Source organism: Cibotium barometz, chromosome 27, assembly GCF_041138505.1.
Source record: "Cibotium barometz isolate CiBa-2024 chromosome 27, ASM4113850v1, whole genome shotgun sequence".
Classification (NCBI taxonomy): domain Eukaryota; kingdom Viridiplantae; phylum Streptophyta; class Polypodiopsida; order Cyatheales; family Cibotiaceae; genus Cibotium; species Cibotium barometz.
In genome coordinates, this window is record NC_141072.1 from 10,484,166 (window position 1) to 10,498,666 (window position 14,501).

A 14,501-nucleotide genomic window follows, 5' to 3' on the forward strand; every position below is an offset into this window, starting at 1 on the left:
AGCTATATTTTTGTATTTCCCCGTTTGAAAAACAAGAGCGCCCTCTTTTTTTTTCATTAATTTCGGATATACCTTTCTTCGTTGCTGCCCCGCAAGGTCCCCTTATAAGCATCATATTCCTTCTATACCCATAATGTATCCACTCCTTTTATGCAAATATATTGACCAAGGCAACTAAGACCTTCACATGCTTAACTTGTGGGACCTTCAACATCATATATGTGCTTCAAGACACTATATCACCCATTGTTTTGCAACCTTGGGAGCTTCTTCATGATGAACATGGGCTTCATCTATAGTACCTTTCTTGAAAATTATGCATGAGTTCCATGTCACATTGATTTGGAAATGATGATGAAAAAGATCTTCATCCACATTGAGGGAAGTCCATATCATGCACATGGGTAACCATTTACATCATTCACATAGCCCTTTTACGAGCCACCCATACCATCATTCACATAGCCACACAGGCCAAGTATGTAACTGAGTGTTTTCTACTGCAAGGTCTACCATAAGCATAAGGCTCCATAATTCACACCACACTCATATACAAGCTTCAAGACCTGACTCAACCTCAGCTCGTCTTATTGAACCTCATTTACAATATGAACATATGTACATGGGCATCATATAATGACTCGTCATAGCACTTAATCCCATGCATCTAGATTTGCATTTGATAGTCTCATATGCATGGTTTCACACCATAGACGTGCCATGGCACGACAACGTGCTATAATTTCTCGACCTCTTCCCCACTTTCAAAGCACAGGTTCAATGTTCAAACAGTTATAACGCCTAGTTGATCTCCAGATTACGGTGCATCATTGAAAAACATAGATTCATGTCAAAAACCATGCGCCTAAGAGCTTCAAACAGAAAAATGACACCAACCATCAACAGAGAGCACAATCGTCCCCTTCTCTTTCAGCAGTCAACTGCAAAAATGCAAGTATCTACAACTCTCTCAAGCCTCTGCATCGAGGCACCCTTTTCCAGGATACAAGCAGTAGCTATACAAATTGATCAAGTAATAACGAGCCACTAGTACTTTAAAAACAGGCCAATGGAGCTAGTCTGATCTTACAGACATTATAGCTCAACAATACCTTACAAATCCGAAAACCCTTGAATCAACAAACCTTTGAAGGAGCCTTGTTGTGCAAGCTACTACATTAAATACAATATCCATGCTTGCAGCCAGTTTAAAATACTGGTTCTTATGATAAAAGAGCTGTTAAATTCTTAAGCCTTGACTTTGATTTTCAAAAGCGACTCCACAGGTTGACGACAGATAGGGCACCGATTCATTTGAGACTTGAAACTGGAAGCACAGCCATTGCACATACACTGCAAACAAGAAGAAATTGAAAACATCCAATCAAATGACTCTCAATAACCTGCCCAAGCACAGGCTTAAATGCACACACACAAAGAAGAGAAACAGCATTAAGAATGATTAAGAATGATAATTTACCATGTGTCGACATGGCATGACCGCAGTATCTCGAGGCTCTGACATGCAGATCACACATTCCTTCCCAAAATCATCTTCATCATACTCACTCCCATCCACAGCATTCTCAATGCCATAAATCTCCTTCAACTCATATCGTACACCATCAACCCATATAATCTGCCTCAACACCCGCACCTTGCAATCACCATCATCTTTCTTCTCAATAGCCGCTTGTGTGACCTGTGAGTTCACCGACTTTGGAAGTGCACCACCAATGTCCTCCTCAGCACTACTAGTCGAGTCTTGTTGAGAATCCTTGGCACTTATCTGAGCTCTAATCACTAACGGGCACACTTCATCTGGCCCTTCCTTCTCCAAATCGCTTGCATCAAAAGCGTCCAAATATATACCTGTCCCTGAAGCCTGCTGAAACTTTTTGCCAAAACCCCTTTCAAAGGGTGATCTTATTGGGTTGAAAATTTTCGAATTCAGGGGCTTGATACTACCATCTTTATCATCCTCCTTGGCAAAATAGAAAATATTAAAACTGCAGGATACCCAAACAAAAAAAATTACAAGTCAGCAAGAATAAAGAGGTCTGATTTTGGTAAAGTACAGTGAAAATGTAGCCAACTTCTGGCATGTACCTTCCTGCAGAATCAGCATCAAAAGAGAAAGCAAGCAGATAAAACCCAGGGTTTTCTGCATCCTTTATCAGCCTTATGGTGCCTTTTTGTACGTTCACGGCATTGCGTATCGTAACAGTTTGCTGCTGTGATGCAGATGAAGATTCCACAGGTGGAACTGCACTGGAGAATTGTCGCCAGTAATCAGTGTTTGAAGAAGGCGGCAGAGCATACTGTTGGCGTCCACCAGAATAACTTCCCTGTTGATAAAAGTGGGGACCAGGAGGAGCTATGGGGCCATTGTAGTCCGAATGGTAGGGATGCATGAACTGTGTAGGTACATAGGAGGTGTAGGAAACTGGGCCTGGAGGTAAAGGATACATCTGTTGAGGAGGATACATGGCAGGGTCAGTTCTCCGTCGCCGACTAGGACCATTGCCCATAGATTTTTTCGATGCTACTAAAGCTTTGCCTTTGGCACAAATCTTCCTTCAAAAGAAAAAAAAAACTGCTGTTTCTGAGGTAAGAAGCACTCTGAGCCCGGCAGAAAAATCACATGTAGTCTTTATTAAGAAACCCTACAAATGCATGACTAAAGAAAAGTGTGGAGTTCTCTCTCCTTCACTATTCTGTACAAAGACCTAGTGTATGACTTAAGGAAATCAAACCCTAATAGAAGGTCTTCTTAAATGCATTCCTCTGACCTTGGTGCTATTGACGTACAATCTTATAAGCCCTATTTTTTGTATTAGTAGATCCCTTCTGTGGTAACCGCCTAAAGGCGGCATGGTCTTCCCGCCAGTAGGGTTACATCGTTTATTTGGAACGCAGCCATAAGACCATGTGGGAATTTGAACTCAAAACCTCAAGGATCAGTACTTAACCCTCGATTCATCTAATAAGGGTTAACAGTCCCCACAATCTTCTTCGTTAAACCTGAACTCGATCCAGCCGTAACTGTGTCTTTCAACACTAGAAGACCTCCGTCCTGTGCATATACATCCCTAACAGTGGATCGGATAACTGAAATATGCGTTTCTAAGCCATACAAGATACAAATTTTTTTAATAGAGCAAGATGATCTACCTTCTGCGGATTGCGGCGATCGAAGAAAAGTATCCGCTCAAGATGATGCAGAACAGAGGTCCTATGTATTCCTGTGCAAGACGGTACGTTTATGTGAGCACAGAATCAACGTAGCTGAAAACGAAGACAAGATCGCTCGCACCTTGTGTGCAGAAGAGAAAACAAGAAGAAGACGCGTCGCGAGTAGGCACAGCATCGAAAGACGTGTGAGAACGACCTCCAATTAAGGACACGCACGTAATCTAAAAATAAAAATATCACATAAATATATTTATGGTACGATGAGATAAATGGTTTATTTAATAATGTTTCATCGGGTGCCCTATTATGCTTTATTATACCACACATATTTTGCATAAAATCTTCTAGCTACACAACCATATAAGCTTCTCCTTGTCACATAGGTGTAGCTAGTCATGGGTTTAGGCTTGGAGTATCATAGGCCCATGTGTAGACGGACTCACATGCCTCATTGATCTCCACCACTTATAATGCTTCAAAAGTTGCACCTTCAAGATAGATTATGTCTTGTTGGATGTTGATTGTTTCTTCAACATGAGCAGGCTTTGCAAGAGGATACAACATGGAGTGTATGCAAGCAACACTCACAAGGAGCAAGATATTTCAAAGCACAAGGGTATGTGGATCTTTATAGGATAAGGGTCCTCTCTAGCATATAGCCTATTTAGTAGTGTGTTGGGCCACCATCTCATGTATGGTCATTATAATATGAGGGTGAAGTATTAATATTCAACATCACCCCTCAATGTCCTCCCAAAGGTGAACTACCTCACTGGTGATGTTGAGTCAATGATGATGCTGCTCCATTTTGTTCTTACTAAGAGCCTTTGTGAAGATATCTGCACAATTTTCTATCATCAAGTAATAGACCATCTTGATCTCTTGGAACTTGATGAACTTGCGTACAAAGTGATACTAAGTCTAAGTGTGTTTCATGCGACAAGATTTTGAGCAATGGCCATGCAACTCTAGTTATCATATGGTTGCATTGCATGATACTTCTACATCACTTCCATATCCTATAGAATCCTACAGGAATGACTCACATGATGCAAAGCATACACCTTCTATATCACATAGAATCCTACAAGAATGAGTCACATGATGCAAAGCATACACCTTCTATATCCTATAGAATCCTACAAGAATGTCTCACATGATGTAAAACATGCACCTTTGAACTCAACCTCTATCAATGAGATTGCAAATGTAAAACATGCGCCTTCCATATCCTATAGAATCCTACAAGAATGAGTCACATGATGCAAAGCATACACCTTCTATATCCTATAGAATTCTACAAGAATGTCTCGCATGATGTGAAACATGCACCTTTGAACTCAGCCTCTATCAATGAGATTACAAATGTGGACTGTTTTTTATAGATCCAAGAAATGCTCCCAAATCTTGAGAGAAACAATACCCTATTACTGAAAGTGTGGTGTCTAAACCACTTACTCAATTTGTTTCATAGAAGCCGTTGAGAGTCTTTCCCAAAGTATAGGTAATGTCATACTCCTAAAACCTTGGATTTACATCAACACCCACGTACCACCTTTCCAATGATGGCTTGTTAGAGAACAAACACAAAACACCACCAACAACAAAACTAATGGCTAGCCTAATATTTCATAGGAAGATTAGACTCCCAACCATCCTCCTATATAAGGTGTCATCTTCAAGATTTAAAGTGTTTTTTAAGAATAATTTCAAATTAACCTCCATCAGGTTATCAACTTGCGCATTCATTCATGATTGACAAATGATTTATCTATCTCACCTACATACTTCTACTAAGATATAAAAATTTTGTTGAACTTCAGTTCCTAAATAATAATGCATAACCCAAAAATTTTGTTTGACTTGTTTCTAGACCTCAATCCCTAACAATAATGCATAAGCCCAAGATTAACCATCTAAAACTATGCTTTAAGCATTTGCTATTTTATTGAGATCTTTTTTTTATCCCTTCTCAAGATGAGTCCGTCTACATAGAGAAGAATGATTATATATATATATATATATATATATATATATATATATATATATATATATATATATGTATATGTATATATATGCCCTCTAAAAGTTATATAAGTTTGCATTTGGAGGGCTATAAAAGAGACTAATCCTCATTCCTCATTCATACCATGCTTAACGTATCTTTTTCAACCCGTAAGTGTCTTTTGTAACTTGTAAAGGGCTTTCAAAATTAGGAACCATGAACCTTGGTGGTTGCTCTACATATATCTCCTCCTTGAGATTCCCATTAAGGAAAGCCAATTTCACATCCATTTTCTAGACAAGCCACTGCCCATGGCAAGGATGGTATGGATTATAGTTAACCTGGTAGTGGGAGTAATAGTCTTCTAAAAGTCAAATCTTATGACCTCTGTAAAACCTTTGGCAAACCAGTCATGCCTTGTAATTCTCCAAATTATCATCAAATTTGTATACTACTTTGTAAACCCACGTAGTGCCAATTACCTTGCATTTTGAAGGGCAATCCCTAAGATACAAAGTGTGGTTTTTGAGGACGGAGTTATATTCTATATGTGCATGGCTACCACTCATTCTCTGTGCGTGGTTGTTGCCACTCAATTCCAATTTCTTGTACTTTAGCAAGGGTGGTGCGCTTCCCAACTTTTGGATCGCCACCCAACTCTCGTCGATCCCAATGCTTGCATCCTGATCAGACGATCCTAAAATCTTCCCTTTTAATCACCGATTATGATTTTAGTCAATCCTAACCTCACGATTGGCCAATCATGACTTTAGTTCATCCTAACTCCTGATCATCGATCTTAACCTTCTTCGATATCCTAACCTCAAATTGCACCTTTTCAAATCTCATTGAGTTGGATCACTAACCGCAAAGTTTAACATCTAAATTGTAAAAATACCAAATCGCTTATTCTTATAATCATCTCTCTTGATCTTAATTGTCAGATCATCCAATCACTTTCAAATCGTTAAGACTCTCGCATCGGATTCGAATCGTGGTATTTTCTAGAATTGCCTTGAGTTCACATCGTCAACTTTTAGATCGCATACTAATCGCTCATGTTCAAAATTTTAACAACTAGATCACCAACTGTTCATATTCGGATCACTGACCTAACCAATTACCACATGGCCAATCCGATTGGGAACCCTATATAAAGCAGAAGACCTTGCCAGAACACATTTTTGCTGATGGTCTAGTTTCTGATGCTCCCAAACCTTTGCCAAAATTAGCTCAAATCAACTCAATTGCTCACACACACACCTTAAGCGCACTCTCCTACAATGATTTACATCACCAATTGATGGTGGGTTGCCAGGCTCAAATTGCCAATTATTTGTATCACAAGTAGGACGTAGTCATTCAAATTATAAAAGGTATTTACAGTTCACTCCCTTACAATCTATTTGCATTTTACATAGCTCCCACAAATAGTGTGGTTGGAGAATGTGCCTATGTCTTTTTTGGGTTTGCAGGTTGTCTTTCTTGTCTAAAGAGTGGAAAAAGGGTAAGGTCCATAGGGAACCTATGCAGAAATCAAAGTACAGAGGATGACAAGCCAAGGCTAGTTGCCTGCAAAGATTAACAAGCCAAGAAGGCCCATTTCTTTCATTTTGTTGCATTAGTCCAAAGAGTGAATTAGAATGACTATCACACAAGTGGTGCAGCTGCTGGGACTCGTATGCTCACAAAGGAAGCATATTTCTACACCCAAGGGGGGAATCCCCTTGTATATTCCTTCTCAAATCAATATAGAAGGGTGGGGTACTTCAAAGCTGAAGAGCTAGAAAGGCTGAACAAGTACATGCTCAAGTTCCACCTAAAGGATGGTCACACACAGAGAATGCCTTATTGCCATATAGGCTTGTTCTTGAGGATGTCAATGTTAGAAGGATCCTATAGAAAGTAGACCACCTCAACTTCTTTAGGCTCTACCACCTTGGAGAATGGACTTTTTTAGATGCTTCCAAGCAATGGCATCTTATAACCACATGAATAAAGCATTCCATGTAGATTCAGTCCAAGGCAAACAAAGTGTTATTATAAGGTTAACAATGGATCCACGCCTAGATTAATCATAATATCATAGAGGTAGAAAGAACAACCTTGTTTGGGCCCACAAAATTGACAAATCTTCACTGGACATCAAGCTACCATATCTAGTCACCCTAGCAAAGGCAATATGTACATACTTCTCCTTTCACAAACTAAACCATTTTATAGAGGTAGACACATGGGTTCTCCTTAAACTCTATCGAGCTTATAAAGAGAAAGATACAGAGGTAACAATAGAAAATTTTATTGTGCTTGTGTATAGAGAGCTAGAAAAATTGCTAACATTGGGAGGCCCTGGGATCATGACTTCTTTTAACCATAATTATCTATTCATGGATGGAGGCACTCTAACAGCTCCCTAGATCTGTAGAGGGGAAAACCTTCACACATGCCTTAGAAGGGAGAAAGGAGACTGAGCCACTCACTCCCCCACTGGCGGTAAAAAAGCCCAAGGTAGCGGAGGAGGCATAAACCACAACAAAGAAATCACCACAAACTAAAGGCCAAAGGAAGAAGCTCAAGTTAAGAGAGATAGATTGGTAATGACTTGAGAAACTAATATCGATATAGAGAGAATCCCTTCTATGAGGCTACATCCACAAGGAAACGTCAAGGGCAAAGAAATTGAAGGCCCCTCTATTAGCACCACTCAAGAAACCATCACTGATGGATAGGGCTAAGAGAGCACAATGCAAGGACCAGGAGAGTTCGAAACAATGCATGCAGTGCCACAAATAATGGGACCGTTGTCCCCAAATGCTAAGCAACTTGCTAAATGGACATGTAAAGATATAAAGGCCAGCTAGGTGATAGCTAAGAGACATGCCCCAATCATCATCCAATTGTAATTGTAAGAGCTAGCGTGGTGATAGTTGAGAGACATGCCCCAATTGTAATTGGACGACCGGACAACCAAACTGGATGTATCAAGTTGATTCAATATTTTGCGGCTCATCTTTCCCAGATTCACAATGTACAAGCACAAAGGGCCGCATAAATTGCACAACAGATTCCCATTTTTATGTGATGCCTAGATTCATGAAACACTTAAATCCAAAGATGCATTGCTTGCAACTATTAGGGAGATGGAGAGAATGTACTTTGAAGCATGGTTACACATGTAGAAGACCTTGATAGGGTCATGACCTAGCTTTTGGAAAATCAACAAAGCCATCGGGACATTGCAAAAGGAGAAAGGGAGTGCCTTGTAAGCTTTGCATGAGAAACAAGCCAAGGTCGGTCACCTCAAGGTACCAAGTGCCCGCACCGCAAGATCAGACTTGACTGAGTCAGCTAGGCTAGATGTTGAAAGGATTTGATCTCCTCAAGGTGGGAGCCCATTTTTCAAATGTGGTGCTATAGCACCATAGCCCTACCTAGTACCTCCCTCCACTTGGCTCTCTAGGCAGTGTTGATTATGTTTATATCAGGGGTATGCCTCAAACTAGCCATTGAACTTGCATTTTTTCACATCGAGCTCTATAGATAGGTGCCAACAGAATACATGCACCTGTTGCCGGTGAACATGATGATCTTCAAGGGTGACATATGTCTGAAGCAGCTAACATATATTTATAATGAGAGGGTGCATCTCATGGTCTCTAGTTATGAGAATTAGTGTGCTATGTTAAGAAATCCATGTGGAGAGAATGATATTGTTATGAGATTGACAGGAAACTCTAAAAGGTAAGAGTAAAAAAGACTATTTATATGTAAAAGGTTTGTTTGTATATAAATAAGGTTCAAGGGATGGGAAATACCTAATGTAATGGTTAATATGCATTAAGGTAGGTGCCCCCTTCTAGGGGCAGTTGAAGGGGCTCTGGTGAATGAAAAGGCCATGCCTAGCCAATGAAAGGGCAAGGGGCTGAAGTTGGAAGGTCATGCATCACTTAGGCCTATATAACCATGAGTTTAGGGTCCATTTGGGATATGGTTGGGTGGAGAATCAAAGTTCTAATCTAACAAGTCCTCAAGCTTATAATGCAAGGAGCATTACATTGGTATCCGAGCCAAGTTCTTTCTCTTTCATGTTTCCATTGAGCTACTCATTGCTAATTCTAATCTATACTCCTTAATATCTTTTCTATTCATGTTCATAAGCTAATCTCTATATTTCTCAAATCTTCTCCATACAAAATACATCTTGCCTAATAAGTTGGGCATAACTCTTGCCTAATAAATTGGGCATACTTTGGAGATTCTACATGAAGCAAGTGGAGTACATGACAACCTTGAGGAATCATATTGAAGCAAATATCAACAAGGAGGAATCAATGGAATTTTTCTTCATATCATTAATTACCCAACCAAGTAAGGTCATTGTGTTGCATTTTTTTTTTGCTTTGTAAGAAATTTTCCATTTTGCTTATTGTTAGAGTAAATGGCTTCTCAAGGTGTGGGAAGGATGAAAATGGGGAGAAGGGGGGAAACCCAATGTCCTCTTTCCACATGGAAGAGGATATTACAAAAACAAATGAAATCCATATTCAAGATTTAGATCTTAATGAGTATGAGGATATAGAAATGAAGGAAATGAAAGAAAAAATATCTAATATAGATAATAAGCTCGAGAAATTTATGGGTCTTCTTAGCTCCTTGATGGGAGGGGAAGGATTTGGAGTAACAGAAATATCTAAAAGTAACATTGATGAGGGAAGGGAAAAAATCTAGAAAAAGGATTGGATGAAACCATAATTGAAGAGGGTCCCAAAACTAGAGACCAAGGTATGGTATTCAAAGATTTAAAGGCACCCACTTTTAGTGGAGAAGAGAAAGAGAGAAATAAAGATGCGGCCCATATTTTTCTACAAAAATGATAAGATTTACATCTTTTAAGAAATGTGCTTGATCATAACCGCCCCATTGAAGCTAGCCTATCCTTATATTATAAGGTAAAGCTTATAAGCAATGGATGAGTTTAGCAGAAGCTAGGCAAGTACTCGATTCTTGGGATTCATTCAAGGAATTATTCTTAACGGAATATCTTCTTGGAAATGAAGAAGATAGAAATTGGAAGGAGTGGGATAATTTTTCTATAGAACAAAAGAATTTAAATCTCAATCAATGTATAGCTTGCTATAGAGAAATTATCTTACAACTTAAGGGCATAAACAATTTTCTAAAACTAAGAGGCTTCATTAGAGTCCTGAAAAGGGAGTAGAAGAAGGAAGTTCGCTCCAAAGAGCCAAAAAAACTTAGATGAGGCTATAAGATTTAAAAAAATTTGACGATACCACAGGTAATGGTAATCGTAAAGAAAAAGATAAAAATTTTTCATATAAGCCTCATGGATAAAATTTTGGCTCTAAAAAAATAAAGAAAAAGATAAAAATTTTTCATATAAGCCTCATGGATAAAATTTTGGCTCTAAAAAAATAAAGGGTTTTTTCTTTAAAAGAGATGAACCTTCAAAAAAGAAAAAATCCAATCCTAGTAAGTTTCTAAAAAAGTAAGATTTTGAGAGAGCGGTTAAAGAAAATTTGGTTTCTCTTGTCTTGAGTCAGGATATGATAAAAAGCATTCAGGGTAAGTGGGAAAGTATTTCTATGGATTTCATAGTAGAACTACCCCAAACAAGTAGAGTGCATGATTCAGTGTGAGAAGTAGTGGATAGGTTAACCAAGTTGGTACAATTTATACCAATTAAAAAAGAAGTAAAAACACCAGAATTGGCTAGAATGTTTATCCATCATCTATACAAATTATATGGGTTGCCAGTAGATATAGTAAACGACCGAGATACAAAGTTTACAAGCCATTTTCGGAAAGAACTGTTTAAAATGTTAGACACCTAACTTAGTATGAGTACGTCTGAACATCCACAAAGCGATGGATAGACGAAAGAGTTAATCAAGTCCTAGAAGATATGCTTCGAGCATATGTTAATCATAAGCAAAACAATTGGGATGAGTATCTTCCATTATTAGAATTTGCTTACAATAGTGCTAAACATTATGCTACCGGTTTCAATCCATTCATTCTAATGTATGGATTTCAACCTAGAGCACCCATAGCTGTTGGGCAGGTTTAAAGAAGGACGTCCAGAATTCTGTTATAAAATACCAAGTCAATAAAGCTGCGCGCCTAAAAGTAGGTGGATTATTACAACCACTACAAATACCTGAGGGTAAGTGGGAAAGTATTTCTATGGATTTCATAGTAGAACTACCCCGAACAAGTAGAGTGCATGATTCAGTGTGGGAAGTAGTGGATAGGTTAACCAAGTTGGTACAATTTATACCAATTAAAAAAGAAGTAAAAACACCAGAATTGGCTAGAATGTTTATCCATCATCTATACAAATTATATGGGTTGCCAGTAGATATAGTAAACGACCGAGATACAAAGTTTACAAGCCATTTTCGGAAAGAAGTGTTTATAATGTTAGACACCTAACTTAGTATGAGTATGTCTGAACATCCACAAAGCGATGGATAGACGAAAGGGTTAATCAAGTCCTAGAAGAGCATATGTTAATCATAAGCAAAACAATTGGGATGAGTATCTTCCATTATTAGAATTTGCTTACAATAGTGCTAAACATTATGCTACCGGTTTCAATCCATTCATTCTAATGTATGGATTTCAACCTAGAGCACCCATAGCTGTTGGGTTACAAAAAGAAAAATTATAGAGTGAGACTTTCTCAAAGACATGCGAGAAATGCTAAACGTTGTAAGAAGCAATGTTAAAAGAGCATAAGATCATTCTATTAGTTATGAGAAAGGTGAAAGAAGACCAATTAATTTTGGGGAAGGTGATTTAGTTTATGTAAAAGTTTCTGAAAAGTCAGAAACTTTAAAAAGTGAAAAAGTTCTAAAGTTAACTCCAAGGTATTGTGGTCCTTATGCAATACTTAAAAAATTTGGAAGTGTAGCTTACAAGGAAGCTTTACCTGAAGGATCCAGAGTACATCTTGTGTTTCATGTTAGTACATTGAAATGCAAGATGGGAAACAATGAAAACATCATTGGAAAAGAAGCAATAGTTGATTTTATAGAACCACCTATTCTTCCTCATGAGCCTAAAAAGATTCTCAAATATCAAGAAAAGAAAACTAGACATTCTATATTTAAAGAATGTTTAGTAAAGTGGAAAGATAGACCACCATTAGAAGGATCAACTTGGGAAAGAGTGGCTACACTAAAGAAAAGTTTTCTTGATTTTGTTTTCAAGGATGAAAAATTTGAAGGGAGAGGAAATGTTATGAGATTGACAGAAAACAATAAAAGGCAAGACTAGAAAAGATTATTTATATATAAAAGGTTTGTATATAAATAAGGTTCATGGGATTTCAAATGGGAAATACCTGAAGCAATAGTTAATAGGCATTAAAAAGGTATGTAAATGGAAGCCCAAGTGCCATAGAGGTAGGCACCCCCTTCTAGGGGTAGTTGAAGCGGCTTTGGTGAATGAAAAGGCCATGCCTAGCCAATGAAAGGTCAAGGGGCTGAAGTTGGAAGGTCATGCATCACTTATGCCTATATAACCATGAGTTTAGGGTCCATTTGGGATATGGTTAGGTGGAGAATCAAAGTTCTAGTCTTACAAGTCCTCAAGCTTATAATGCAAGGAGAATTACATATATTTACAATGAGAGGGTGCACCTCATGGTCTCCAATTATTAGGCTTAGTGTGTTATTTTAAGGAATCTATGTTGAGATAATGATGCAGAGCCAATCATTTTGAATGCAAATTAGTTTGTAGAGCTTGCTACCATGGAGGGAGGATACAATTATGGACCATGCGGAGACTTGGATTCATGAGGGCTTGGTAGACATGAGGGCTGCATACAAAGCATTGAAAACTAGTCCATTGGCTGTCATATATATGACCCTATTAGTGTAGTAATCCGTTATTGCCATATTGTGGCATAGATAGAAGAGAAAAAAGAAGTAAATGTGCTCTTTTTTCTTACATTGCAAACAAATGACCTACCCCACCTTTGATAAGATGGAGGGTGAAGAGGTACTTGATTTTATTAATAAGCTAGAGCGACAACATTATCTCAATAAGCATGGGATGTCAGGAAGCAGGCCCTAGAGGATCTAGTGAAGGAGCCAACAAAGAGGTTGAGGATGCCAGTAAGGGTTTGGAAGAAGGTGCAAAGAGCCACCCTTAGGCACAACTAAGTGTTAAAAGACATGGTGCGAGATTAAGCTTGACAATGATTAAATGAATCACACAATGATTAAATGAATCACACAATGAAGATGGTTATCACATAAGCAAACTCACACCACTATAGCAGCATATGTACAACCACTTAGATAAAGATGAGATGTAACCAAGGAGCAATGGAATGTACTAAGATTACCATGAAGCGTCACATAAACACATGCTAATGAAAATGTAAAAGAAGAGAGTATTTCCACAAAGGAACACTTAGTATATTAGCCACTAAGCAAGTACACAAATCATGGGCTTTACTATCTCAACATAGTTCTACGAGAGAATGAGTAGTGTGCCTTGTTTACATAGGCTCAAGAGAGGAGGGCGCTAGAGCCCATGAATCTCTCCACCTCCCTTATATTTCTCACCAGCAGACTCACCTAAAAGGTGATGCCTCAATCAAGGGAAAGTATCTACTAGACCTACACTCAGTTACTCTAGTAAATGAGCCTTATAACCTTAGAACAAGATACTCTAAGGTACCACTAAGGATCTCACACTAAGAGTGGATGCTAGATCACATATTTTCTAACACCCTCCCTTGATTAAGCATCTATACCATGCAGAGTGTGCTTGGATCAAATATATCACTAAGATAAAGATCACTAAGACATCATTAAGACAAAAAATGCCCGACAGACTATAAAATGTCATACACAACAATTTCTAGAATAATGTGTCAGAGAAGTTTTCCACCTTCTCTGGTTGCTTTGTCTTGCCCTTCTCCTTCTCATCTTTGTCCTTCTTCCTTTTGAAGCAATCTTTGATGATGTGGCCCTTCTTTTTGCACCTTCTTCTCTAGTTGCTTTGCCTTGCCCTTCTCCTTCTCCTCTTTGTCCTTCTTCCTTTTGAAGCAATCTTTGATGATGCGGCCCTTCTTTGTGCAATAGTAGCAAGTCCGAGGAGCCTTGGTCTTCTTCTCTTTGTCCTTGACTGTAGGCGGAATAGGCATGCTCCACTGGAACTGGTGTTGAAGAAGCTAAATCTTTCCATGCAGGTTTCCTCAAGAATGAGGGTGGAAGTCACTAAGGTATGAGTATGATTGGTTTAATTTGCTATCACTGAGACACAC

The 14,501-nt window shown here is 38.5% G+C and overlaps 1 protein-coding gene across 4 annotated transcripts; it reads right to left on the reverse strand.

Moving 5' to 3' along the window:
- Positions 1-902: 902 nt before the first annotated feature.
- LOC147623068 (putative E3 ubiquitin-protein ligase LUL2) lies at positions 903-3,412 on the reverse strand. 4 transcript variants are annotated; one of them, XM_086821115.1, is made up of 5 exons: positions 3,317-3,412; positions 3,175-3,245; positions 2,110-2,577; positions 1,481-2,009; positions 903-1,353 (listed from the first exon to the last, which is right to left on the reverse strand). In XM_086821115.1, the coding sequence occupies exons 1-5, from the start codon at positions 3,368-3,370 to the stop codon at positions 1,249-1,251; spliced, it is 1,227 nt and encodes a 408-aa protein (XP_086677241.1). In that variant the 5' UTR covers positions 3,371-3,412; the 3' UTR covers positions 903-1,248. The 4 variants fall into 4 exon arrangements, with proteins under 4 accessions (XP_086677241.1, XP_086677244.1, XP_086677242.1 ...); XM_086821118.1 differs by having other exon boundaries at positions 2,110-2,596; positions 3,317-3,411; XM_086821116.1 differs by having other exon boundaries at positions 2,110-2,596; positions 3,175-3,333.
- Between the last annotated feature and the right edge of the window lie 11,089 nt (positions 3,413-14,501).

What these genes read in the sequence shown, in the direction of transcription:
- LOC147623068 (XM_086821115.1), bottom strand. Translation starts at nt 3,370, where the DNA reads ATGCTGTGCCTACTCGCGACGCGTCTTCTTCTTGTTTTCTCTTCTGCA. An exon ending in TTTTCTCTTCTGCACACAAG is followed by an intron (nt 3,246 to 3,316) that starts GTGCGAGCGATC and finishes CGTCTTGCACAG; the next exon opens with GAATACATAGGACCTCTGTT. An exon ending in TCATGCCATGTCGACACATG is followed by an intron (nt 1,354 to 1,480) that starts GTAAATTATCAT and finishes TCTTGTTTGCAG; the next exon opens with TGTATGTGCAATGGCTGTGC.